At 36.3% G+C, this 25,025-nt stretch overlaps 7 protein-coding genes and 1 long non-coding RNA gene across 9 annotated transcripts; 7 read left to right on the top strand and 1 right to left on the bottom strand.

The window, feature by feature from the left end:
- Nucleotides 1–93: 93 nt before the first annotated feature.
- Nucleotides 94–4,191, top strand: LOC135790789 (carcinine transporter-like). Its single transcript, XM_065301064.1, has 9 exons — nt 94–404; nt 456–950; nt 1,108–1,550; nt 1,601–1,788; nt 1,852–2,008; nt 2,339–2,573; nt 2,635–3,653; nt 3,723–3,910; nt 3,970–4,191. The coding sequence occupies exons 1-9, from the start codon at nt 160–162 to the stop codon at nt 4,189–4,191; spliced, it is 3,192 nt and encodes a 1,063-aa protein (XP_065157136.1). The 5' UTR covers nt 94–159.
- A 1,571-nt stretch (nt 4,192–5,762) lies between these two features.
- LOC135790790 (organic cation/carnitine transporter 2-like) lies at nt 5,763–6,909 on the top strand. The gene is made up of 4 exons (XM_065301066.1): nt 5,763–6,093; nt 6,166–6,372; nt 6,433–6,620; nt 6,685–6,909. The coding sequence occupies exons 1-4, from the start codon at nt 5,763–5,765 to the stop codon at nt 6,907–6,909; spliced, it is 951 nt and encodes a 316-aa protein (XP_065157138.1).
- Nucleotides 6,910–7,136: 227 nt separating this feature from the next.
- On the top strand, nt 7,137–7,950 carry LOC135790664 (uncharacterized). Its single transcript, XR_010547852.1, has 2 exons — nt 7,137–7,363; nt 7,417–7,950. It is a non-coding gene; the product is annotated as an uncharacterized lncRNA (long non-coding RNA).
- A 566-nt stretch (nt 7,951–8,516) lies between these two features.
- On the top strand, nt 8,517–10,804 carry LOC135790627 (glucosidase 2 subunit beta-like). The gene is made up of 3 exons (XM_065300902.1): nt 8,517–9,427; nt 9,494–9,691; nt 9,979–10,804. Exons 1-3 carry the CDS (start codon nt 8,647–8,649, stop codon nt 10,590–10,592), a joined length of 1,593 nt encoding a protein of 530 aa, XP_065156974.1. The 5' UTR covers nt 8,517–8,646; the 3' UTR covers nt 10,593–10,804.
- Nucleotides 10,805–11,164: 360 nt separating this feature from the next.
- On the top strand, nt 11,165–12,692 carry LOC135790791 (uncharacterized). Its single transcript, XM_065301067.1, has 3 exons — nt 11,165–11,620; nt 11,683–11,874; nt 11,926–12,692. Exons 1-3 carry the CDS (start codon nt 11,554–11,556, stop codon nt 12,690–12,692), a joined length of 1,026 nt encoding a protein of 341 aa, XP_065157139.1. The 5' UTR covers nt 11,165–11,553.
- A 1,191-nt stretch (nt 12,693–13,883) lies between these two features.
- On the top strand, nt 13,884–16,659 carry LOC135790333 (glucose dehydrogenase [FAD, quinone]-like). The gene is made up of 2 exons (XM_065300528.1): nt 13,884–15,466; nt 16,200–16,659. Exons 1-2 carry the CDS (start codon nt 13,943–13,945, stop codon nt 16,548–16,550), a joined length of 1,875 nt encoding a protein of 624 aa, XP_065156600.1. The 5' UTR covers nt 13,884–13,942; the 3' UTR covers nt 16,551–16,659.
- Nucleotides 16,660–18,832: 2,173 nt separating this feature from the next.
- On the bottom strand, nt 18,833–22,530 carry LOC135791101 (prion-like-(Q/N-rich) domain-bearing protein 25). 2 transcript variants are annotated; one of them, XM_065301421.1, is made up of 7 exons: nt 21,760–22,530; nt 21,547–21,693; nt 20,785–21,072; nt 20,143–20,716; nt 19,929–20,078; nt 19,702–19,851; nt 18,833–19,641 (listed from the first exon to the last, which is right to left on the bottom strand). In XM_065301421.1, exons 1-4 carry the CDS (start codon nt 22,109–22,111, stop codon nt 20,640–20,642), a joined length of 864 nt encoding a protein of 287 aa, XP_065157493.1. In that variant the 5' UTR covers nt 22,112–22,530; the 3' UTR covers nt 18,833–19,641; nt 19,702–19,851; nt 19,929–20,078; nt 20,143–20,639. The 2 variants fall into 2 exon arrangements, with proteins under 2 accessions (XP_065157493.1, XP_065157492.1); XM_065301420.1 differs by lacking the exons at nt 20,785–21,072; nt 21,547–21,693; nt 21,760–22,530 and having other exon boundaries at nt 20,143–20,532.
- A 322-nt stretch (nt 22,531–22,852) lies between these two features.
- On the top strand, nt 22,853–23,942 carry LOC135790443 (guanine nucleotide-binding protein subunit gamma-1-like). The gene is made up of 2 exons (XM_065300647.1): nt 22,853–23,013; nt 23,103–23,942. Exon 2 carries the CDS (start codon nt 23,247–23,249, stop codon nt 23,457–23,459), a length of 213 nt encoding a protein of 70 aa, XP_065156719.1. The 5' UTR covers nt 22,853–23,013; nt 23,103–23,246; the 3' UTR covers nt 23,460–23,942.
- The last annotated feature ends 1,083 nt before the right edge of the window (nt 23,943–25,025 follow it).

Below are 25,025 nucleotides of genomic sequence, written 5' to 3' on the forward strand. Positions count from 1 at the left end.
ATCACTCGGCTTTCGGCGATAAGCCGTTTGTTTGCTCACTGATTTCGGCTGGCTGTAGACTCGACTGTATTTTTGTGGTGAATCATGAGAGTATTGACGCCACACGAATTAAAACGCGCTACCATTCTTCCAGCATCAGTCTTAAAGTAGAATTCTAACATGACCCACGTACACCCCACTGAGGAACCTTCCGCTTTCGATACGATCATTGAACAGATCGGGAAAGCGGGTAGGTTCCAGAAACGTTTCAATTTCACCTTCAATTTTTTCCTGGTTATTGTTGCGGCCATGCCACATTTAAACCTGGTCATCAGTTTGGCTACACCTAATCACTGGTGTCATGTACCAGGTCGTGAAACCACAAATTATTCAATTGAAGAATGGAAGAGCATGACCCTGCCAAAGTATTGATTAACATACCATGAAAAACATAGTTTTAGTAAAGGTTTTTCCAGGGAGTATGATTCCAAAGGACATCTTAGTTATTCCAAGTGTAAACGTTATGTAAACCCATACCTGGACCTACCTGGTAATGATACAGAAGATCTAGAGATGGATGTTACAAATTGTGATAGTGGTTGGGAATATGACCATACCTGGTATGATCAAACTGCACCAATGCAAAATGATTGGGTTTGTGATAATAACATGGTCTCAGCTAATACCCTAGCCCTTGGAAGGGCTGGGGAAGTAATTGGGACTTTGATTTTTGGTCAACTTGCGGATAATTATGGAAGAATGCCTGTGTTTTATGCAACAGTTGTGACTTTAGTGATTGGGAGAGCTATGTCCGCCTTTACATCACCCTGGGTCTCCGTTTTTATTATTTTCAGTATGATTGGGTCCCTACCTAGTACCTCGGTCTTCCAAGGACCACTTATCATAGCCATGGAGATATCCCGAACTGAAGACCGTGCGTTGATAAGTATGATGCAATGTTTTGTTGGAATGCTGGTATGGTCATGATGCCGCTCCTCATGTGGTGGTTACGTGATTGGGTACCATTTATGCTGGTGACGTCGCTCCCTGCGCCATTTTCTTACTGTCACGGCCGTAGGTTAATTTTATGGTGCTTTAATCCCATAACAACACAATCTATGTTTGCAGATGGATGATTGAGTCGCCGCGTTGGTTGGCATCCAAAGGCAAGATTAAGCGATGTTATCAGGAATTGGAAAAGGTGGCGAAAACCAACAAAACTGATATGCCCAATAATACTGAAGCTGTACTCAAAAAGGCTTATGATGTAAAGGGCACAGAGAAGAACCATACCATCTTAGGGTTGTTCTCAAGTCCCCGATTAGCAAAGAATACTATTATGCTGGTGTGTTGCTGGTCTATCCTTTTGATGATCTATATGTGTCTCACCATCAATGTGAACAACTTAGGTGGTAACCCTTTCTTGAATTATCTCTTTCAAGCTGTGGGAGAGTTACCTGCTTATATGATTGGGAAATATGTGAGTGATCATTATGGTAGGCGATGGACGAGTATCATCAGTTTTATTCTGACATCCCTGGCATGCGTTCCGATTATTTTTGTGATTAATGGTAGGTTTATCAAAGGTTTCCCAAAAGGATTTTAACAAAAATGTTTTTAGATATTGCAAGTCATTTGGTGATAAACAGCCTGTGTATCTTTCTAAAATTCAGCGTATCGCTGGCGTTTTACTCTGTCAATTTACAAAGCATGGAAATCTACCCAACTTGTGTACGCCAGACTGGTATCTCCGTGGGTGTTATTTTCGGCAGTGGATTTGGCGTCGTCTCACCATACATTGTCGCCTTGGTATACAACTTAATTATATTTACTTTCCTCTTAGTAATTTATTATTACTATTAATGCTAACAGGGTACCTCGGTGAATGCTATGTTACCATACCTGATCTTCTCGGTAAGTTCTCTGGTAGCAGCCGTGTGCTGTCTCTTCTTACCGGAGACCTTTGGTCATCAATTACCGGAAACTCTGGAAGATGCTTCCAACTTTGGCGCTGATCAAAACATATGGGGTAGGTCAACATCTCGCAAGTATCCCCAGGATGGAGCTGATGTACCATTGAAACAACCGATTTAATTATGAATAGACGTGGAGAATAATAACATTGTAATTGTTGTTACTTATGCTTATTTAGCCGTATTTAAGTAATTAAGTTCCCATTTATATATAGGAAGTGATGTTTTGCAGCGTCCACAATATTTACAGAAACTCTCATTATGGTAATCCTTTCGTAAATAAATTGTTATTCCTTATATAACCTGATTCATTTCCTGAATAAGTCAGTATGAATGTAAATCTTTTATAAAACACTTCATTCAATAAACCAACAAAATGTCTCAAGATGATACTTCAGAGGTACCCAACGCAATTGATGAAATCATGAAGAAAATTGGAAATGCAGGTCTCTATCAGAAAAGATTCAACATCGCCTTTAATTTGATCCTGTCTTTTTTGGCCGCCATGCCCTATTTGAACCTGTATATAAGTCTAGCTACACCTGATCATTGGTGTCATGTACCAGGACGTGAAAATACCAACTATACCATCAGTGAATGGAAAAATTTAACAATTCCAAAGTAAATTCTATTTTTTTTTTATATTTGTAGAACCCCTGAATTAATAAACTTAATTTTTCAGAGAAGTAGATTCCAAAGGTCTTCTTAGTTATTCAAAATGTAAAAGGTATGACACCTGGAATACCTCCAGTAGTAAAAACGAAGTAAAATGTGATAATGGTTGGGATTACGATCACACCTGGTATGATCAAACAGCCCCAACCCAAAACAACTGGGTGTGTGACAATGACATGGTACCCTCTGATACCATAGCCCTAGGATTTGTAGGAGAACTTGTTGGTACCATGGTAATGGGACACGTGGCTGATAATTACGGAAGAATGCCAATATTTTTCGCGTCTCTTATAATAGCAGTTTCCGGTCGGGTAATGCTCACGTTAACATCGGAATGGGTGTATGCTTTCCTGTTCTTCAGTTTCTTCAGTTCCCTGGTAAGCACAGCGTTGACCCAAGGACCATTTGTCATCGCAATGGAAATATGCCGACCTAAAGATCGAGCTCTTGTTGGTGTGATTGTGTGTTTCGGTACCAACATGGGTCTATCCACTATTCCTCTGCTGATGTGGTTGTTGCGTGACTGGGTACCATTTATAATCGTATCTACACTCCCATGCGCTATTTATCTATTCTCGCGACCTTGGATCATTGAATCACCACGTTGGTTAGCATCAAAAGGGAGGCTACAGGATTGTATCAAAGAGTTGTCTAAAGTTGCAAAAACCAACAAGACTGAAATGCCCCCTAATGCTGAAGCAATGCTTAAGAAATACTGTGAGCAAAATGGTCATGACAAACATCAAAGTGTGCTGGGTTTGATTTCCAGTCCCCGATTGGCTAAGAATACTGTTCTTCTTATAACTTGTTGGTGTATTGTACAACAGATTTATGTTTCACTTACTATCAATGTTACCAATCTTGATGGTAACCCATTTTTGAATTATCTCTTTCAAGCATTGGCTGAGTTACCAGCTTATGTGATTGCTAAATACCTTAGTGATCGATATGGGAGGAGATGCAATACTTTCATCAGTTTTACATTATCGTCTTTATCTTGTTTTGCAATCATATTTTTAATCAATGGTAAGGATATCACAAACCATAAAACCCAAATTAAAAATTTTACTAATGATTTCTTTTTTATGATTCCAGATACTTCAATGGCCCCCGTGATAAATTACATTTGTATCTTCATGAAGTTCAGTGTAACTTTAGCTTATTTTTCAATTAATCTTCAAGCTCTGGAGATTTATCCAACTTGTATCCGGCAAATTGGTTGTGCAGTTGGAGGTCTCTTCGGAAGTGCTACCAATATTATTGTTCCTTATATTATAGCTCTTGTAAGTAATTATTTTTTACAAAATTATCTTATTTTAAATATTATTATTACTATTTACAGGGTGTTTCCGTAAATGCAACACTCCCATTTGTGATATATTTATTATGTTCGATTTTGGGAGCTATTTGTTGTATTTTCCTACCGGAAACGCATGGCCATGACCTGCCAGAAACCCTAGCAGATGCAAAATGTTTCGGAGCTGATCAAGATTTTTGGGGGCGGCCAAAAACACGTCGGAATATACCCGACGGTGCGGATAGACCTCTTACTGAACAAACATAACTTTTAAGCATTTAAATAATGTATATATAATTTGTTAAATTATTTTCATACGCTTTCACTATGTTTAAATAGTTGAAATTAGAAATAACTAATAAAAATATTTCGGAACATTTCGATAAATTCGTGTGTTGTCCTCGAAAATACCTCAAACTGTGTAGTTGATAACAACATATAAAAATGTTTACATCTCGCAAGTAACCCTAGAATGGATCTGAGTTACCATTGAGAGAATTGACTTAATTATTAATGGATGGAGAGAATAATTATGTTTTCCTTGTTGCTGTTTATTGGGTCGTGTTTAATCAAGTGAATCGTCTCTTTATATCATTAATTACCATTCATATATAGGAAGTAATGTTTTGCAGCGTCGGTATTATTTATAAAAAGTCTCATTATGGTAATCCTTTTGCAAATAAATATATAATTGTAATTATTCATAATTTAACCTTATTTTTTTCTGAATGACTCTGTACTTGCAAAAGTTTTTATTACCCATTTACTTTTACTTTTTTTTTATTAATAAAAAATGACACATGTAATTACCAAGTTTGAAATTTACGAAAAACACATTTAATGAGTACATAACTCAATAATAAGTGTATATTTTTATGAATGCCCTATTATTTCAAAATAATTCCAACCATTCGGTTTTCTAAATATAAGCAATGCGATACAATGTAGAACACTTTTGTATTGCGTCTTACGCACGAGATAATTTTGAAATAAAGAAAGATATGCAAATTTATGCTTTTCGCAAAACTCGAAAACAATTCGTAGTTTAGATACTGAGCAAGCGAAAAAAATTAAGTAATCGAAATATTTAAATATTTAATTTTGAGCAGTTAGTCTCAATATTTCAGTGGTTGCTACAACTTCAACATGGAAAATGACGCGGAAACATCCGCCATTGATACCATCATGGAAAAAATTGGTAATGCAGGAAGATATCAATCTTCATTCAACTTTAAATTCAATTTAATACTACCCATTCTGGCTGCAATGCCCTATGTGAACCTCATAATCAGTCTAGCTACACCTGACCACTGGTGTCATGTCCCAGGTCGTGAAAACACCAACTATACTCTCGAAGAATGGAAAAATTTAACTCTACCAAGGTAAACATTTTTTTTTAAACCAAAAATCAAATTTTCAAACAAAAAAATTCCAGGGAACTAGATTCAAGAGGTATATTAACCTATTCAAAATGCAAACGCTTCCTAACCATGGACAACCCAGAAAACCTTACAACATGTGACCATGGTTGGGACTACGACCAAACCTGGTACGAAAAAACCGCCCCAATGCAAAACAACTGGGTGTGTGACGATGAGATGATCCCAGCTGATACCATAGCCGTGGGTTTCGCTGGTGAAGTCATAGGAACCTTCATCACTGGCTACGTAGCTGATAACTACGGTAGAAAACCTATGTTCTTCATATGCTTAACAACAGTAATCCTAGGTCGTGTTATGTCTACATTCACATCCCAATGGGTCCTGGCTTTCCTCCTTTTCAGTTTAGTAGCCTCCTTATCCAGTACCATTTTGATCCAAGGTCCTTTGGTAATAGCAATGGAGATATCACGTCCTGAAGACCGTGCCCTAATCGGAATGGTGGTCTGCTTCTCTTGGAACATGGGCCTATCCATCATCCCTTTCCTCATGTGGTGGTTACGTGATTGGGTACCATTTTTACTAGCTTCTACCTTACCATGTGGTATTTATTTCTTTTCACAAAAATGGATAATTGAATCCCCTCGATGGTTAGCATCGAAAGGGAAGATAACCCGGTGTATAAAAGAGTTGCGAAATGTAGCAAAAGCCAACAGGACGGAATTACCCTCTGATATTGAAGAAGTATTGATCAAATACTGTCAGGAAAATAGTCAGGAGAAGCATCAAAGTATTTTTGCACTGTTTTCAAGTCCAAGACTTACAAAAAACACAATTTTGCTGCTGTTATCATGGTGTATAGTGCTACAAATCTATATCTTTTTGATCATCAATGTTTCCAACCTTGATGGTAACCCATTCTTAAATTACCTCTTTCAAGCACTAGCCGAATTACCTGGATATGCATTAGCTAAAGTAATCAGTGATCGATATGGGAGGCGATATGCAAGTTTTTTGGGATTTTTCATGACTTTCCTATCTTCTATTCCGGTTATTTTTTTGATCAACGGTAAAATACCTTCAAATTTTTGAATATTTTTAAAGTTGTAATTTTGTATTGTATTTGTAGATCCATCCATGACATTGGCGGTATATGCACTGTGTGTATTTATGAAGTTCAGTCTTGCACTGTCATATTTCACCGTAAATCTTCAAGCGCTAGAGATTTATCCGACTTGTATCCGGCAAACCGGAAGTGCCATCGGGATTATCTTCGCTAGCAGTTTAGGAACACTTGTACCATATATTATTAACCTGGTAATTATTTTTTTCACATTTTTAAAGAATTTAAACTTAAACATTAATTTATTTTGTTATACAGGGTGTGTCCGTAAATGCAACTCTCCCCTATTTAATCTACATGTTCTGCGCGTTATTAGGAGCTGTCTTTTGTATTTTCCTACCGGAAACACTTAGTCATCAACTTCCGGAAACCCTTTCCGATGCGAGAATCTTCGGAAAAGATCAAAATATTTTCGGAAAACAAAAACAACGCAATAATAATAATAACATCAACGATGGATCTGATAAACCATTAAAATCATAGATAATTTTTATAAATAAATAATTAGATTACCAAACAAAGGTAGACTTATTGACGCCATGTTAATTATGACTCATAGATTTGTATCTATTGTTATTGTTTTATCATTAGCGATACAATGCACAACGAAAAATGCATTATCATTTCAGATACACCTTATCACTTATCACCTGAAGGATAGAATGATAAAATCTACAAAACCAAATCAATTTTTGACACTCCGGATCAGTGGCAGTGTGTTTCATTTGAGAGATCATCATAAATAAAATATTTTAAAATGCCTTTGAGTAATATACTGGCTGTTCCCTTTGAGGTAACAGAAGAAGATCATGAAAGGGTGCGCATTAGAAGATTACAAAATTATGGAGACCCTGAAGATCCGGAAGATATCATTCCTGATAGGAATGATACATTGTTATCCAAACAAACAATGCTGAGGATTAAATGTTGTCAACTTGTAAGTTTTTCTTTTTTTGCTTTAAAAACTTTTTGTAATATTCTAAATTTTAGATTGCGACCATAGCAACAATAGTCTTTTTCATCTACGCAAAATCCCAATCTCGATGCATCAACGTAGACCTCCTAATATCCGCTTTCTTCGGAGCATTATTAATGTATCCGATAATGATACTCTGTATACCCAATCATAATCAGTTATCGATTGTAATGATGCTGCTGAACCTGATAAGTTCCCTAATGCTCTTCACGAATGGATACTTCATCTTCACATCGTGGTACGCTCTAAAGAATTACCTGATAGCAGACGCCATTTTGCCGGGGGATCCTATGTCAGGAGTAGCGACATTTCAATTTCTCGCCGCCACGTTTTCGTTTATCATTGGGACCGTTTATGGCAGCGAGGTGTTCATTCAACTCATCGATAATATTCGACAAATATTTTAAACTTGACTGGTTAATTGTCATTTATTTATTCTAGTCATTATCGCGGTAGCTTTATCACTAACTGGAATACTTTTTTTTTGTTTCTTTATTCATTAAGTAAATTGATTGTAGAATAATAAATTTTATATTAAAAATATAAAACTTTGTATATTTACAAAGAAGTTTGTATAATAGAATAAAAATGTACCTTGTTTTATCTTTTGATAGCGCGCGGATGACTTAAGTCACATGGTCATGGATTTTGCACTTACTACCACCAACAAACAACTCACAGACGCGACTTAACCAGTTTATTCGAAGTTTCAGCTCGAATTTAAGGCAAATAGTGCATCGCAGCGACATCTATGATTGAATTTTAGCATTATATTTAAAAATGCTATCTATTTACTACAAAAGTTGTAAAAAATGTAAAAATATGACCATTCACGTCTTCTTAAGACATATTTTCACCCAAATTAAGATTCCATACACAAAAAACAAACATATTATGACCAATTCATTCATTTTACTAACTTACTAGTAATAGAAATGAATAATAAACCATAAAACACCGAAAATCTACGAAATTTCTTAAAATTTCAACTTTTTTCAATAAAAAATATCTAAAACCACTCAAAACTAACAAACCTGACGTGGTACAACTCGTTCTCCATCCCGATTGGCGTGGTGAACATAGATATTCGCGATATTTTCCTTATCATAACCTCCGACAGGACTCCCCGGTCCCGTCAGTCGCAGTCAGTCGCCAGTACGTTTACGTGTAAGTTCTCATCACTCCTTAGTCAGTACACCGGGCGAAACCAAACCTCATTACCTCCGCAAATCCTCAAGTTCACAATGAAAAGACCTCGACCAACGAACGAATTGATTCTGCACGTTATAGTTGCAGTTCTTATATTGAACATAGCCAAAACAGAAGTGCCACGGCCGCGCGGTGTGTCCTTATCGCGTGCCGGACTGTACGACCCCGCGAAGGACTTCACATGCTTCGATAACACACTAACGATACCATTCGCGCAAGTAAATGATGAATACTGTGATTGTGCCGATGGCAGTGATGAGCCAGGCACATCAGCATGTCCGAATAGTATGTTTCATTGCACGAATGCCGGGCACCAAGCGTTGAACATCTTCTCGTCGAGAGTTAATGATGGGATTTGTGATTGCTGCGATGGTACCGATGAGTATGTGAGTAAAAAGTGTCCGAATACTTGTAAGGAACGCGGACAACATGCCAGGGAAGCAGCTAGACTCCGAGCTGAGTTGGTCAAAGCTGGTAAACAGCTGAGGAATGAGCTGAGTGCTGAGGGGATCAAGATGAAACAACAGAAGAAAGATAAACTTGTTGAGCTGCAGAAGTCTAAGATTGAAGCTGAGAGAGTGATGAAAGAGAAAGAAGAGTTGAAAAAACAAGCTGAAGATTTAGAAAGTGTTGCACTGGAAGAATATAGAAAGATTGAGGATGAAATCAAAGCTAAGAAAGCCATAGAAGAAGCAGAGATGATCAGGAAAGAAGCCACTGAGACTTTCGAGAAGTTCGATAGCAATGCAGATGGATTATTGAGTATTCCAGAACTGCAAACAAGGCAGCCATTCGATAAAGATCACAATGGTGAAGGTAATATAGGTTTACTAATGATTTGTATGCTGAATTATTAATAATAATGGATTTTGATGCTTGCAGTGAGTGAGGAAGAAGCCAGGTCATTTTTAGACAACAGGGAATCAATAAATCTTGAGGATTTCATTGTTTATGCATGGCCACTGATGAAACCAATCATGATGCGTGAACAGGGCGTTTTTAAGCCACCAGTTGGTGTTGGTGAAGTTGAAGAAGTACCTTTGAATGATGCAAGAGAAGTTAATGAAGAACCGGATGAAGGTATTGTTCATAACCAGTTTTTAAAAAATATTTGAGGTTATGTTAGAATATTCAAAACTTATTTTACACATTACATGCGAATCACGAGAGATTACGCATTAAATTATATATAAAATTGAAGATAAAACATATATCTATAGATTTTTACTACTTACAAGTTTAACAATGAAGTTTTTTGTTGTTAAAACTTAATTTTAAACTAAGAAACACAGGTTAATACAATTAATGTAGTGTTATACAGATAGGCAACCGAATATACACGAATTTATAAACTAACGGTTTTACAGAACCTGAACCACCACAATATGACGATGAGGAAGACGATGAAGAAGATGAGGAACCAGCCGAGGAACACCACGAAGAAGATGAAACAGATACAAATACTAAAGTGGAATATGATGAAGAAACCCAGAAACTTGTCAGTGAAGCCACACAAGCACGCAGTGAATTCACCGACGCCGAAGCTTCCGTTCGCAACATCCAATCAGAAATCACACGTATCGAAGAATACCTCCGTAAGGATTTCGGTGCTGATGAAGCATTCGCTGCTTTGGAAGGCCACTGCTTCGAATACACCGACCACGAGTACATCTACAAGCTGTGTCCCTTCGACAAAGCCGTCCAACAGGCGAAATCCAGCGCAATGGACACACGTCTCGGCACCTGGTCAAAATGGACCGGTCCCGAAGGAAACCCCTATGAAAGCATGCTCTACGACCATGGGCAGGCCTGTTGGAACGGCCCATCACGCTCCACACGCGTACAGGTCTCCTGCAGCAGCGAAAACAAACTTATTTCAGTCGCCGAGCCGAATCGATGCGAGTATCTGTTTGAATTCAGCACACCCGCTGCTTGCTACGAAGTCGAACAGCATCCGGACGATGTCCATGATGAACTCTAAAGTTGTGCACCATATCATGTTGGGCGACATTGTGATTTTACTCTAACATCATTCTCTACGCGAGTAATAAGCATAGTTTTTCAAACGGTTTTTGATGTTTGTACCAGTCTTACGTTTTTGTATGTGTTGAGAAAATGAACGAAATAGTAAACGCATTCCTATTTTATACTGTGTGTACGTAAATAGCAAGAATAAAGAGCCCCAAGAACCGATTTTATGCAGTTTTTAAGCAAAATTAGCAAATAAACATCCAGGAGAAAGTTTAAACACAGATTATCTAAGAGATGTTGATAAACAATTAGATTATCTCTAATCAGTTATGTAATTCTAGTAATTTAAGTAAAAAATGGTACTTCCTGGAGTTTTTAGCACTTCCTGTGCATGAATTCAACATTTCTAACGCGCTTCGTTGCACTGTGCATTTCAAAGTCACGCAAATATTCATTCTGCACGTGAATTACCCAACAGAAACGAATTATATGGACTAATACAATGCAAAAACAGTAAAACATTACATAAACTGTGTTCACGTGCCAAAACGAAAGACGCCTAAATAAATCATGACTATTACGACGACCACAATGTAAGTACGTGTAAGTACGTGAATAAACAATTGTAATATCAATGGCACCACATAGACTCCAAGAAGAGTGAAAGCGTTTATCAAAAAATCCAACGCAACATACCAATTTTAGTGGTGGCAGCAAAAACCGAATGAAAACCTCGAAGACGTAACTTGAAATCAGTTGTGAACGTGCCTCCAAAGCGTTTGCTTTGATTCGAATTCGTGAAGTGTGATAGCGCATGCTGGAAGCGGTTCTCAAGAAGACAACCGGAGTGGAAACCGGGTCACTAGGGTGCTCCGAACTCCGCAAGGCATCTCGATGCACGAACCTGTCGTGTGTGTGCTGTGTGTGTTTATTAAACACACGGATTATGTGCGGATTATTGTTTGACTAACATGACTGCTTGGTATCGGAAACTTGTGATTGTATTTCTTACAATTGTCACCTCATCAGCATCCAGAAGTAAGTATTTTACTCATAAACACGAAAAAAAATGGTAAAACATGAAATTTTAATGGTTTTAGTTGATGATTTGGTCCGAAGATGGTCCCCATTGATATGGTTAGCCCCAGGGGAAAGATTCATGCCGGATAGCATAGAGGATTTCCTCCCACATACTCAACCAGGTGATTTTTATGGAAAAATGATGCCGGAACAGAATATTATCGGCGGAGACAACTCTACTAAGTTGTATTTACACACAGTGAATGATATAGGTATACCTTTAAGTCTTAGAAATTCTGTAATTACTAAAAGATAAGTTTTAGATGAATTATTATCAAATGCATCGAATTCTTTCCTCTATGGGAAAGATCCATCTAAAGTTCCTGTCCCAGTTTATGCTCTGGTGACGAAATGTCACGAAAAAACCTTCCATGTGACTTATTGGTTGTTCTTTCCGTATAGCCTTGGAAAGGAATTCTGTGTCCTAGGGAATATTCCCCTCCCACATGTGTTTTCCACGTGTTTGGGGACGAAAATGTTACTGGGGAGTCACGTGGGTGATTATGAACACTTGTCAATGTCATTTGATGGTAACTCTTCATACCCAGCACAAATCTACTTGGGTACCCATGAAAGTGGAGTGTATTACACTCTCAATCGTAAAACAAGGACGTTTGTATACTCAGAACAGATTAAGAGGAAGTTCCTTGCTCCTAAACCTCTATTCCCGAATGAAATAAGAATCAAGAAGAAGAGGATTGAAGTGTTTGCATCGTTGGGTTCACATGGTCTATGGGCAGAGCCTGGGAATCATAGTTATCATAGGTTTTTAGGTATAGAAGATATTAGTGGTTATGGTACCCCATGGAGCACCTGGCAGGACTTGAGGATATATCATGTTGATAGGGATGTTGATAAGTTTAAGAGGGAGGCTAGTGTGGAGAGAGGGTTGCCGAAATGGATGTTCTATGAAGGAAAGTGGGGTAATCCGAGGTCGAATTGTTTGATTTGGAGGTACTTCTGTGGGATTACGGATGGACCACCGGGGATGTTGAGGTCTGTGAAGGATTTTTATTGTGATAAAATGTAAATATGTGATTTGGATTATGTTATAATATATTTAGTTGAATGTGGAAAAGTATTTTGACCCAAATTTACGTCCCAAAGATCCAAAAAACTTTTTATACCTGAGGACTACCTGTAAAAAGTAGTGGGGGTAACAAAAACACTCACTGTTGTTACTAAATGTTAAGTAGCTGGTAATCTGCAAGTGATTAGTTACCCCACCACTTTTTGCGGGTATACCAAAGGTTTAAAACGTCCTAAGTCGTCCAGGAGTCAAATAGCAGGATAAAAACCTTTTTGGGAATCACAAAGCTCTATTTTTATACTTCCACGTATGCCATGACATTACTTTTACTATAGCCGACCTTTAACTACGATGTAATTACTCCTACATCAATTATTCCAACCTCACCTTCACTTCATCGGATGTATCTTGTACAATTATTAAATTACAACAGAATTTATTGTGAATGATCGATTAATATGTTAAATACGTGCTCATCACGTAGTTACCTATTAGTAACGCAACATAACCTCAAATTGAACATGCGCAGACAAGGTTAGCGTCATTAGATTATTAATAAAAGATTTATTAATAAAAAATTAAAAATACGCACTGTACAGTTTTGAAATGAATAAAAATGAATAAAACGAACGGTAAAAGTCAATCATCCATTCCGAATTTGATTCTGGTTGGCCCTGACACTCTTTTCACTGCTTCACTGCACTTTAGTGACTTTTTCTTAGTTATTCACAACGCAAACAATGAAATTTTGAGAAATTAGGTAATATTTAACGCCAAATATTGAATATCAAACTTTTGTCCATGAATTTCATGGTTACAACAATTTTAAACTAATTTTAAACTAATTTTAACAACAATAGAGTCATTTTTATTATTTATTACCGGTGACAACAAAATATAATTTACTGTTATTAGTATACCAACAAAAACAAGAAAAAACGGTGTCAATTAATCCACTTTTTCGGTTTTAATTTTTGTTTTCTTGCCGTAAATTAACTTTAATTAACCAAAAAACTAGTTCTTTCATAATTTCGGTATTTAAATTAGTCATGTAGTTTAATTAAGCACACAATGCGTGCGCACGTGGTTCATGGTACGTCGTACAGCTCGAAAGTAATGGAAATGGAAACATGCACAACAGCCTTGTCCGACCTTGTAACAGTTCAACCCCAAACCACAAATACACCGAACACAAGTTTCAGTCTGATTTCATTTTCATTAAGTTGCGGGTCTTCCGATGCTCCACACACATGGTGTGGACGCTAACCATGGTGGTCAACATCGTGTTTATTTGTGCTGTGATTATAAATTTTGCGAATTGTGATGATACACCTCCGCCAATATGGCAGACATTATCACTGTTCAACCCGGTTGAGAATTTCATCAGTGCGAACACACCAGCTGAAGAATCCAGTGATTTCGAAGAGTTTTATGATTTTATCATCATAGGAGCCGGAAGTGGTGGATCGGTCCTTGCGAATCGCCTTACAGAGAATACCAATTGGACTGTGTTGCTGCTGGAAGCAGGTACCAATGAAAACTTCATCTCGGATATACCTTTAATGGCGGCTTTCCAAGCCTCGACCCAATATAACTGGGGATATAAAAACGAACCTCAACCCGGGGCTTGTTTAGGGTCTAAGGACCAAAGGTGTAATGCTATCAGAGGTAAAGCATTAGGAGGTACCTCAGTTGTAAACTTTTTGATTTATACACGTGGTAACCCAGGAGATTACGATAGTTGGGCCAACTTAGGCAACCCTGGATGGTCTTATAATGAAATACTTCCTTATTTTATCAAATCAGAAGACTGTTCGGGTTGTAAGAACATAGATACAGATTATCATGGGTTTCAAGGTACCCTCAAGATTGAAAACCCTAGATTAAAGTCTCCTTTACTCAAAAAATTCCTCAGAGCCGGGCAGGAGTTGGGTTATGATATTACAGACCCCAATGGTCATCAACACATAGGGTTCTCCGAAGCGCAAGCCACCATGAACCGAGGGAGAAGGTGTAGTGCCGCCAAAGCCTTTCTAGGACCAGAAATTCGTCAAAGACCCAATCTACAGATATCAACAAGGACCAGGGTGGTTAAAATCCTTTTCGATGACCAAAAACGTACCACAGGAGTAGAAATAATCAAAAACCGACAGAAATTCATCATAAAAACCAGAAGAGAGGTTATATTATCAGCAGGTGCGTTTAACTCCCCACAATTACTAATGCTATCAGGGATAGGCCCTCGACCACACCTGAAAACCCTCGGAATACCACCTATTCAAGACCTCAAAGTAGGATATAACCTTCAGGACCACATCTCTTTCTCCCACTTGTTATTCTTGGTCAATGAAAGTATAACCGTCAGTGATACACTTGTACAGAACCCTCGCCACGTCCTGAATTACCTCCTCAATGGAGATGGACCTTATTCCATACCAGGTGGTGCCCTGGGTATAGGCTTCCTCCAAAGTGGATTCAACCACTTTGGGAGGGATTATCCTGATCTAGAATTGGTCCTGGGAGCAGGGGGATTAAACGGGGATACCATGGGTACCCTCAGGAGGTTATTAAGACTCCCTGAAGAAACCTATAGAAAAGTCTATTCTCCCGTGGTGAATATACCAGGATTTTCAATAGCTACGGTTATGTTGAGACCCAAAAGCATAGGTAGGGTTATGTTGAAGGACAAGAACCCTTTACACTGGCCCGCAATCCACGGCAACTATTTCTACGAAAGTGAAGATCTTGATGTTCTCATAGAAGGAATAAAGAAGGTATGGATGACTATGCATAATATTCTTTGACTTTGACCTTGAAATCATATTTAGAGTCTCCTTCATCGAGTAAAGCATGTTTTGGTAGTGTTACAACATTGAATATTACTAAATTCGTAAAGTGGGTAAATTACACGATTAGAACGCGAAAGGTAACGCGTATCGCGCGCGCGTGTTGCAAGTTAAACTTGACTTGTTCTCGTTTTTTGTTATTACGCATATGCGAATGCTGACCAGTTCAAGAATTTTCTTGCGTCTTGCCTCTTGAGTGCTTAATCCAATCTGTACGCTTGTGTAATAACCCGAAATATTTATGTTCTCAGCATGCTTCGATTGGGAAATGATTACAACACGCTTGATTCGCTTGTGCACTCAGCGAAATATTAAATTTTATTGCATGCGGGACTCACCTGGTATTAATTAATCGGATTTCGAATATTTTTGCATAATTTCCATTCAATTAACTTGCTTTCACATATTAACACAATTATTTCTCATTTGTAAACTGTAACACTTTGTTTTATTAAGTAATTTGTTAATAAATATCCGTTTCACGTGTGTACACTGCACCAAACTGTCGCGAATGATATTTTTTTGCGTTTTGACATTCTGACCATATCAAGAGAGAGATTGTTTATCTCTATCGCAATATGCATCGTAAACATTCGACATAAACCCGTGTTTATATTTATTATTTATACATTTCGTAATTTTAATTAAATCTATTTTCCAGGCAATAAAATTGGTGAATTCCGAAGCGTTCAAAGATGTCGGCGCGAGGTTACACGATATACCGCTACCCGCCTGTCAGCACCTAGCGTTCGCTAGTGACAACTACTGGCGCTGCGCGCTACGCCACCTAGCGACTAGCCTCGGACATCCAGTAGGAACCTGTAAAATGGGCCCGGATACAGATCCCGATGCTGTGGTGGATTTTAGATTACGTGTCAAAGGAGTGACAGGATTACGCGTTGTAGACGCGTCAATTATGCCGCATATCGTCGCAGGACACACAAATAGTGTTGTAATGATGATTGGTGAAAAAGCAGCTGATTTAATCAAAGAAGATTGGACTTACTACTGATAAATATGTGATAGTAAATGTATATTATTATTTTAATGATTAAAATTAGGTTATGTATGTTTGGTTGCATACAATGAGAAAATAAAGTCTTTATCGTGATTACTTTTAACTGGATGAAACTTAATCGTATGTTAATGAAAGGTTTCCGATGTTTTTTTCAGTGTTTGATGTCTGTGGATTATTGTCATTAACTCTTTGTACGTTTTTCACCCTTTTCCGTACATATAAACACCTGAAAGTCAATGACATGCCGAGTAAACCAAAGAAATCGATTGTCTGTTTATATTTATTGAGTGCTTCGCCCTTTTCACAGCGTTTTTCTAGTGTTTCTCAACCTCAACACTTTATTTAGTCTTCATCAGACCCGCGGTGAACTTCAGCATGATCACTGCGTGAATATTTAATCAAAAAACGTTTAAAATTTTACTTCAACAAGTAAACAATAAGAAATGATAACAAAAGCCGCCTTATCGACCAAACATTCGGGTCACAAGTGTGAAACTGTGTAAAACTTCAATATTAACTTCGAAACATTCAAGAAACGCGCTGATAATTGCCATTTAGGTGTAAAAATGCGTTTTTTACTGCATTTTCTCATTCTGAGTGGTTTTTTCATCAACTTGGGTTTGATAAACGCGCAATCTGATTGGAATCGTGAATACGAGCTAGATCAACGTGATTTATACAGATTAGGTAATGTAAATTGCATAATTTGATTTAAGATAATAAAATTTTTATTGTTTTCTTATCGGCAGGTGAATTTAATGATCGTTGTCGGAGTAAAATGGAATGTCGACAGTTTGGCTACGTGTGTCGTGATAATCGCACTTGTCAATGCGATTTCATGTACATCCCGGACTCGAAAAAGCGCTCATGTGTCGGAGGTATTCGTATCAATATTGATTTAAACAATTATCACATGTGTGACTTGTTTGTTTTTGTCAAGGAGTGAATCAGCGCTGCGTTTATGATGAGCACTGCATCGAAGGCGCATTTTGCATGAATCAAGCCGTGTGCAAATGTAAAAACTCCAGTCCGATTGAACTAGAGGATGGTTTAGTGTGTGCAACAGCTAATAAAATGAAATTTACGTTTGTGTTTATGTTTTGTACATTGCTGGCTCAATTATTGTAAAAATTTTAAAAGTTGTAGGTTTTTGGAAGTGTAGGCAACACATTACACAGTTATGCAGTTAGTGTAGACTAAAGTAACCTTAAATGCTTCAGATTAACGCGTGTTAAACATAATTCTATCAATAAATCTATAAACGAGATAAATACGTTACTTTCATCGCAATTACTATGACTTATTTTGTAATCTGCGCCTAGTTTATACGTGTGATGACTTGCAACTGAAATATTTAGCAAAAAACTTGAAATTTTAAGGTTAAACAAGTAAAACTTACTTTTTCGCTGTAAACTTTCCTCTCTGATCGTATTTTAATGAATCAGGCACTGTGTAAATGTCAAAACTCCATGTTTAATGTATGTAGCAGTAAATAAATTATAATTTACGTTTATATTTATGTCTTGTACATTTCTGGCTCAATTATTGTAAAAAATTTCAAGATTTAGGTTTTTGAGACTGTAGGCATCACATTACACAGTTATGCAGTTAGTGTAGACTAAAGTAACCTCAAATGCTTCAGATTAACGCGTGTTAAACATAATTCTATTAATAAAGCTATAAACGTGATAAATACGTTATTTCTCTCGCCTTAACTTTTACTTATTTTGTTATCTGTGCCTAATTTATACGTCTGATGACTTGCAACTGAAATATTTAGCAAAAAACTTGAAATTTTAAGGTTAAACAAGTGAAACTTACTTTTTCGCTCTAAACTTCTCTCTTTCCTCGTATTTTATTGAATCAGGCACTGTGTAAATGTCAAAACTCCATGTTTAATGTATGTAGCAGTAAATAAATTATAATTTACGTTTATATTTATATCTTGTACATTGCTGGCTCAATTACGCTAAACTTGTGCGTTTTTCTAACTGTAGGCAACACACTACACAGTTATGCAGTTAGTGTAGACTAAAGTAACCTCAAATGTTTCTGAATTACGCGTGTTAAACATAATTCTATCAATAAATACAAAAACAATGTAAAACGCTGTTTCTATTGCAAAAACTATGACTTGTTTTGCTTTTACGTCTAAACACAACTTACGACTGAAATATTTTTGATTAATCTTGAAATTTTAAGGTTAAACAAGTAAAACTTACTTTTTCGCTCTAAACTTTGCTCTCTGACTGTATTTTGATGAATCAAGCACTGTATAAATGTCAAAACTCCATGTTTATTGCATGTAGCAATTAATAAATTATAATTTACGATTATATTTATATCTTGTACATTGCTGGCTCAATTACTCTAAACTTGTGCGTTTCTCTAACTGTAGGCAACCCACCATACAGTCATGCTTTTACTGTAGACTATAATAACCTTAAAACTTACATTTTACACTTGTAAAAACTTAATTATATCAATAAAAATATAAACGTGCTGAATAACAACGCAATAACTTGCATCTCTTGATAATTTCGCAATCGACTCGTAGCAGAAATATCCCCGCATGACAACGAATTCAATCCCGATTTGCATAAACAAATCGAGTTTATACAGTCGACGCGTCCCTCCAGGTCCGGACTCGTAATACATTCACCTTTGTGTCGACAAAGCGAACCGATTTTACTCGGACTATAACAGTTATTTCCATATTGATGATACTGTGTTTTGCATTGACAACGTCCACGCACGCATTCCGAATGCTGGAAATACTCCTGACATTGTGATTCCTGCGTGCAGGCATCGAATAATTTATCAGCGGCTTTCAAACAGTAACGTTCGTCCGTTTCAAGGACATAACCAACTCTACAGGTGCAAGTAACTCTACAAACTGCATTCATTGACAGGCAGGCATCATCATTGTTACATTCTTCGCCTAATCTACGCACAACAACACATTTCCCAGCTGAATTCGGTGCTTGTTTTAATCCGCATGTACAACGTCCATTTGTGCAGAAAACTTTATCACTCGGATGATTTGGGATACAATTATCATCTGATAAACATGTTTCATTAAGTCCTGGAAAGATATAACCTCAATAAACTGTCAAAAACATAACCAAAGTTGATATTTACTTACTTGAAGTAGAAAAACATGAATTTTTACTTTTGACGAAATGCGCGTGTGGCATACAATTGCATTTCTTTCTTTCATCACATTCGGCGTGTTTCCCGAGTGCTAATTCACATTGTTCATCGTAGGTACATTCAGAATCAACACTAGCAGCAGCTGTCAAAAAATAAATCAAAATAAAACGTTTTGAAGGTTAAAAAATTAAAAGGTTAAATTTTAAGGTTAAAACATACGTGTGACACAATCAAATGACTGTCGACTACGAATAATAATAAATCCTTCTTCACATTTACACAAGCCGTTTGTTGTTGCACTGTTGCCATCACAATAACTATGACTTATCTTGCAATCTGCGTCTAGTTTACACGTCTGGTAACTTACAACTGAAATATTAGGTTAAATTAGGTTAGAAATTAAAAGTTTTAAGGTTATGTATGAAAAACTTACTTTTTCTGGCTAAACTTTGATCTTGTTGTGCATAAACACATATTGTTTGAGTAATTATTAACAATATGAACAACATTTTAAGATATTTTGAGTTTTTTTCGATGAATATCTCATATTCCATTGTATTTCTCACAAAAGTGTCTCTAGTTAACACATCGTTACATAAAAATATACAAAATTTATGTTTTTACTTAGTTTTTATAATTTTTTACAGTTAGAAACGTAAATTTTTGTTTTAGAAGTAAAATTTCGTCGATAGTTTGCGTATGCAGTCACACGCACTTGTTCGGTGATTGCTTAAACCTCCAAACACGTAACTGGTGAAAACGTAGAGATAAGAAATGATAACGATAGGTGGGTAATGACTAATGTGTGTGTATTATCACATCACACATCCTAAATTACGTTCATGAACGAGTGAAACACAAATTCTTAGAAAATGACAGATTGGGTATATTTATTGATATAAATCGAGCAAGATGAGATTAAAATCGTTACTAATTGAACATTTGGAGCATTAATAAAGATGAAAACCATGGAAACAGGTAAAAACCGTGATTATATGTTGAAATTCCTAAAAATTTATAAATTATTAATAAAAAAATAAATTATTCAATAAATATTGATTAATATTTAACGTACCATCATTAAATCCATTTGGAATCAATGGTGCGATGCATTTATTCTTCAAAACGCTGAAAATATGCTTTGCTTGGCAGTGACATGTGCGATTGATGCAAATGGCGTCCGGCCCCAGCGTGTGTTGACATTGAATGTCACTATCACATTTTGACAGATACGTCACGCTGATTTCGTAGCATTCCTTTTGATATGCGGAATATCCATCGATGCAATCACAGGTTTTGTTTGTGTTGCATTTTGTGTGTTCCACTTCACAATCAGTGTCTTTTTGACAGACATAACCTATACCTATGACAAAAAATTAATTAAAATAAAATATCTATCTTCTATATAGATAAAAATGAATTGCTGTTCGTTAGTCTCGCTAAAACTCGAGAACGGCTGAACGGATTTATCTTATCTTGGTCTTGAATTATTCGTGGAGGTCTAGGGAAGGTTTAAAAGGTGAGAAAAATTCGAATAATTGCCGGGAAAATCCTCAAAACAGCTCTTTTCTATAGAATAAAATTTGACATTGAGATTCAATCATAGTTATAGTTAAATAGTTGAATTCGAGATGGCGCGCTGAAGTGCATTATTGACAAAACTTTATATAATTAATTTCTTTAAATTAAAATTGCTAATCTTATTGATAGAATTGACTCTTACTACGAGTATGTCTAGAACAAGAGAGTAAAAACGAATTACATTTTTATTAAACACTGCCGGAACGAAGTCGCGGGCAACAGCTAGTTTATTGATAGGATGAATGAAAATAGTTACCATTTAATTCTTTGCATTGTGTTTTGTCTTCTTGTTCCAAATCTATGCCGAAACCAGCAAAACAATCGCATCTGCCTGCTCTACACGCGGTTTGAGGAAAGTTGCATTGGATGTCTTCCACGCATGCATCGCCAATCTCTTTAGCTTCTATAAAATAATTAAAAACTTGATTAAATTAAAGAAATTTTACAAAAAACTATAAAATTTTATTACCTATTAAACATTTCCTCTTATTGTAGGATGAAACAGTGTGATTCGCACATGTGCACAGGTTTTCTTCACAAACAGCGCCATCAATGTTGCATTCTTCGTTAAAATAGCACCGCCCGTCTAAAATGGTCACCACACGCATTTCCGGTGCGTTTATACGCGAATCTTTCATGATAAACTCGCAATAATTATCGACGCACGCCGAGGACACATCGTTCTCACTGTTTCTTAAGTGGTTCATATTACATTCGCGTTCGGAAACGCATGGAATATCGGTTTTTGTGCGTTTTTCACCCGTTGCACAAGCAAATGCAAAGATTAACATTAAAATTATACGAATAAATTGCGCAGACATTTTAAATAATTTACAGAGTACAGACTACAGACTAAATTAAACAGAACAAATGGTGCACTTGGTGCATAAAACGTGACTGAAGATCACAACGTGTTTTTGATAAGAAGAAAGATTTGTGATTTTATTTTGCAGCAGATTTGTGATAATAACCGGATAGGTAGTGACATCTTGCGGAGTAAAGATGAAGTTGGAGTAGTGTAGTGTAGATGGCAATACAATGCACTTTTGAGAGTTAATATTGCATTGTTATTTACAAGTTATTTCTGTTGCTGTTGAGTGTTCAAGGATGTTTCATGGTGTTTGCTGCTTCTTTACACGAATAATTCGCCATTTCGTTGATGTAAACATTGGTGATATGATATTTACGTTGGTTATTCACAAAAGTTTCTTTTTTGCTGTTTAAACATGAAAAACATGCAAAATTGAACTAAAAACTAAGAAAAAACATGTTTTCAGTTAATTCTAAAGATAATTTATGATTTTAAACCTTCAATTTACTTACTTTTTAAACAAAACCGTGGTTTTAACTCCAAAACATACTTTTTACCTTTTACATCATATAAACATGATAAACAGTCAAAAACGCCATAAAACAAACAAAATTATAATTATTAGCTCAAAAATACCTACTTTTTAATAAAATATTAATTCTAACGTTGGTTAACCTCAAAAATTTGCTTTTTAGTCAATATCAAATCATTTTAAGTTCTGTAGTGCCATCTGGCGGCCTAAAACAAAAACAAAAAATAATATAGTATAGATGGCACTACAATGCACTTTCCCCAGTTAATATTCCTCACTCCTAGTGTCATCCACTCATCCGGTCGAGTGCTCAACGACGTTTTATGACGCTTGTTGCTTCTCCCCGCAAACAATTCGCCACTCTCCCGCTTTAAACACTGGTGAGTACATTAAACATGCCTCATACCAATTCAAAACCACCAAACTAATCATATCCGGTGTGTTATTCTCTTCCAACACTCTCCAACAGCATAATTCAGCGGTATTCACGCATTGCCAGGCCAGGAGAAGCTGCGCAAAGGCCGCGCCCAGGTGCAGTGTGCCGTGTTGAGTGTGATTTTCGCGCGTGTGACTTGTGAAATTCGCCACCATAGGCCTCTCGGACACGGCGTTGATGGACATGGTGATCTCAAATTTACAGCAACAGCGCGCTGTGACGGAGCAGCTGCGCCGCGAGGCCGCCATCAAGCGCATGCTCGTCTCGCAGGCGGTCGCCGACATCGTCAAGTTCATCAACGAACACGAGCAGGATGACTGCCTCCTGCACGGCTTCACCAGCCAGCGGATTAATCCATTCCGCGAGAAGAGCTCCTGCACCCTCATCTAAACCACACCACCAGCATCATCTATCTACGCACACAAACACATAAACATAGAATAATTGTGCTTTCATTGTTACTTGAAAATGTTACACTTTGCTTCTGTTCAACGAAAAGAAAAGAAATCATCATTCAGATCATGTAGTCAGTGTTTAATTGTTGCTGCAGTCAGATACAAGTGTGTCGATGTTCAAATCTCTATCAGGGTCCCTTCAATAATCGATGTGATCATAGATGCAGTTGCTATGTTTGTAAATTCTACTATTCTTGTATTCTTTTGATTGTTTGTTAACTTATTAAGCAAAAGATGAACATATCATTGGAGTTCAGCTGTATCTTTTGGTATATGTCAGTCAGATGGAGCAGAATTGTATGGTTTAATTAAATGATAACAAAGTCGATTTGATTAATGTACACAAGTGGGTGTTTCATGTATGTCTGTAATAAAAAAAACAATGTATGACTAAATATATGTGACAATATTTTATATATGTTTCTGTGTTTTCTATGGTTATTTGATTAAAATTACTCTGTGGATGTTTTTTGAGTTGATATTTTGGTCAGTTTAAAGTTTTGAGTGTTAAAACTGTGTTTTTTATGAGTAATTATCACTTTTTAGTGTAAATTGAAGGAATAAATATGTAATTTTGATGTTATAACCTCAAAATTACTTATTTTGAATTTTTCTTGCATTTAAACACGAAAAACAACCAAAATTCGACTTGAAACAAAGAAAAAACGTGTTTTTAGACAAGTTTCAATAGAATTTATGTTTTCTAGCTTCAAAACAACTTGCTTTTTGAATAAAACTATGATTTTAACGTCGATTAACCTCAAAACTCACTTTTTAACATTTTACATCCTTTAAACATAAGAAACAAGCAAAATACAACTTAAACCAATGAAAAACCATAGTTTTAATCAATGGTGAATAGAATTTATGATTTCTGTGGCTAGAAGTACTTACTTTTCAAGTAAAATTATGATTTTAATGTTGGTTAACCTCAACATTCACTTTTTTGCTGTTTTATGTCATTTAAGCATAATAACAATGCAAAATGCAACTAGAAACAAAGAAAAAACATGGTTTAAGACAGTTTTATGTAAAATTTATGATTTTTAGCCATAAATGTACTTACTTTTTGAATAAAACAGTTATTTTAGCGTTTGTTAACCTCCAAACTCAATATTTATCATTTTTAAACATTTAAACATGAGAATCATCATTTAACAATGAAAAACATCCAAAAAAACAACTTCAAACAAAGAAAAAACATGCTTTAAGTCAATTTTAAGTTAAATTTATGATTTCTAGCCATAAATGTACTTACTTTTTGAATAAAACAGTTATTTTAACGTTACTTAACCTCCAAACTCAATATTTATCATTTTTGAACATTTAAACATGATAAACATTCAAAATACAACTTGAAACAAACAAAAAACAAAGTTTTAACCAATTATAACTAAAATTTAAGATTTCTGCACGTAAAAACACCTACTGTTTCAATAAAGCACTGATTTTAACGTTGATTAACCACAAAAATAACTTCTTTTACATTTTTACATCACTT

This window comes from Atheta coriaria, unplaced genomic scaffold (genome assembly GCF_025399875.1).
Source record: "Atheta coriaria isolate IRGN ID8LTWV9N9 unplaced genomic scaffold, Caltech_Dcor_3.1 hic_scaffold_4_pilon, whole genome shotgun sequence".
NCBI classification, from domain to species: domain Eukaryota; kingdom Metazoa; phylum Arthropoda; class Insecta; order Coleoptera; family Staphylinidae; genus Dalotia; species Dalotia coriaria.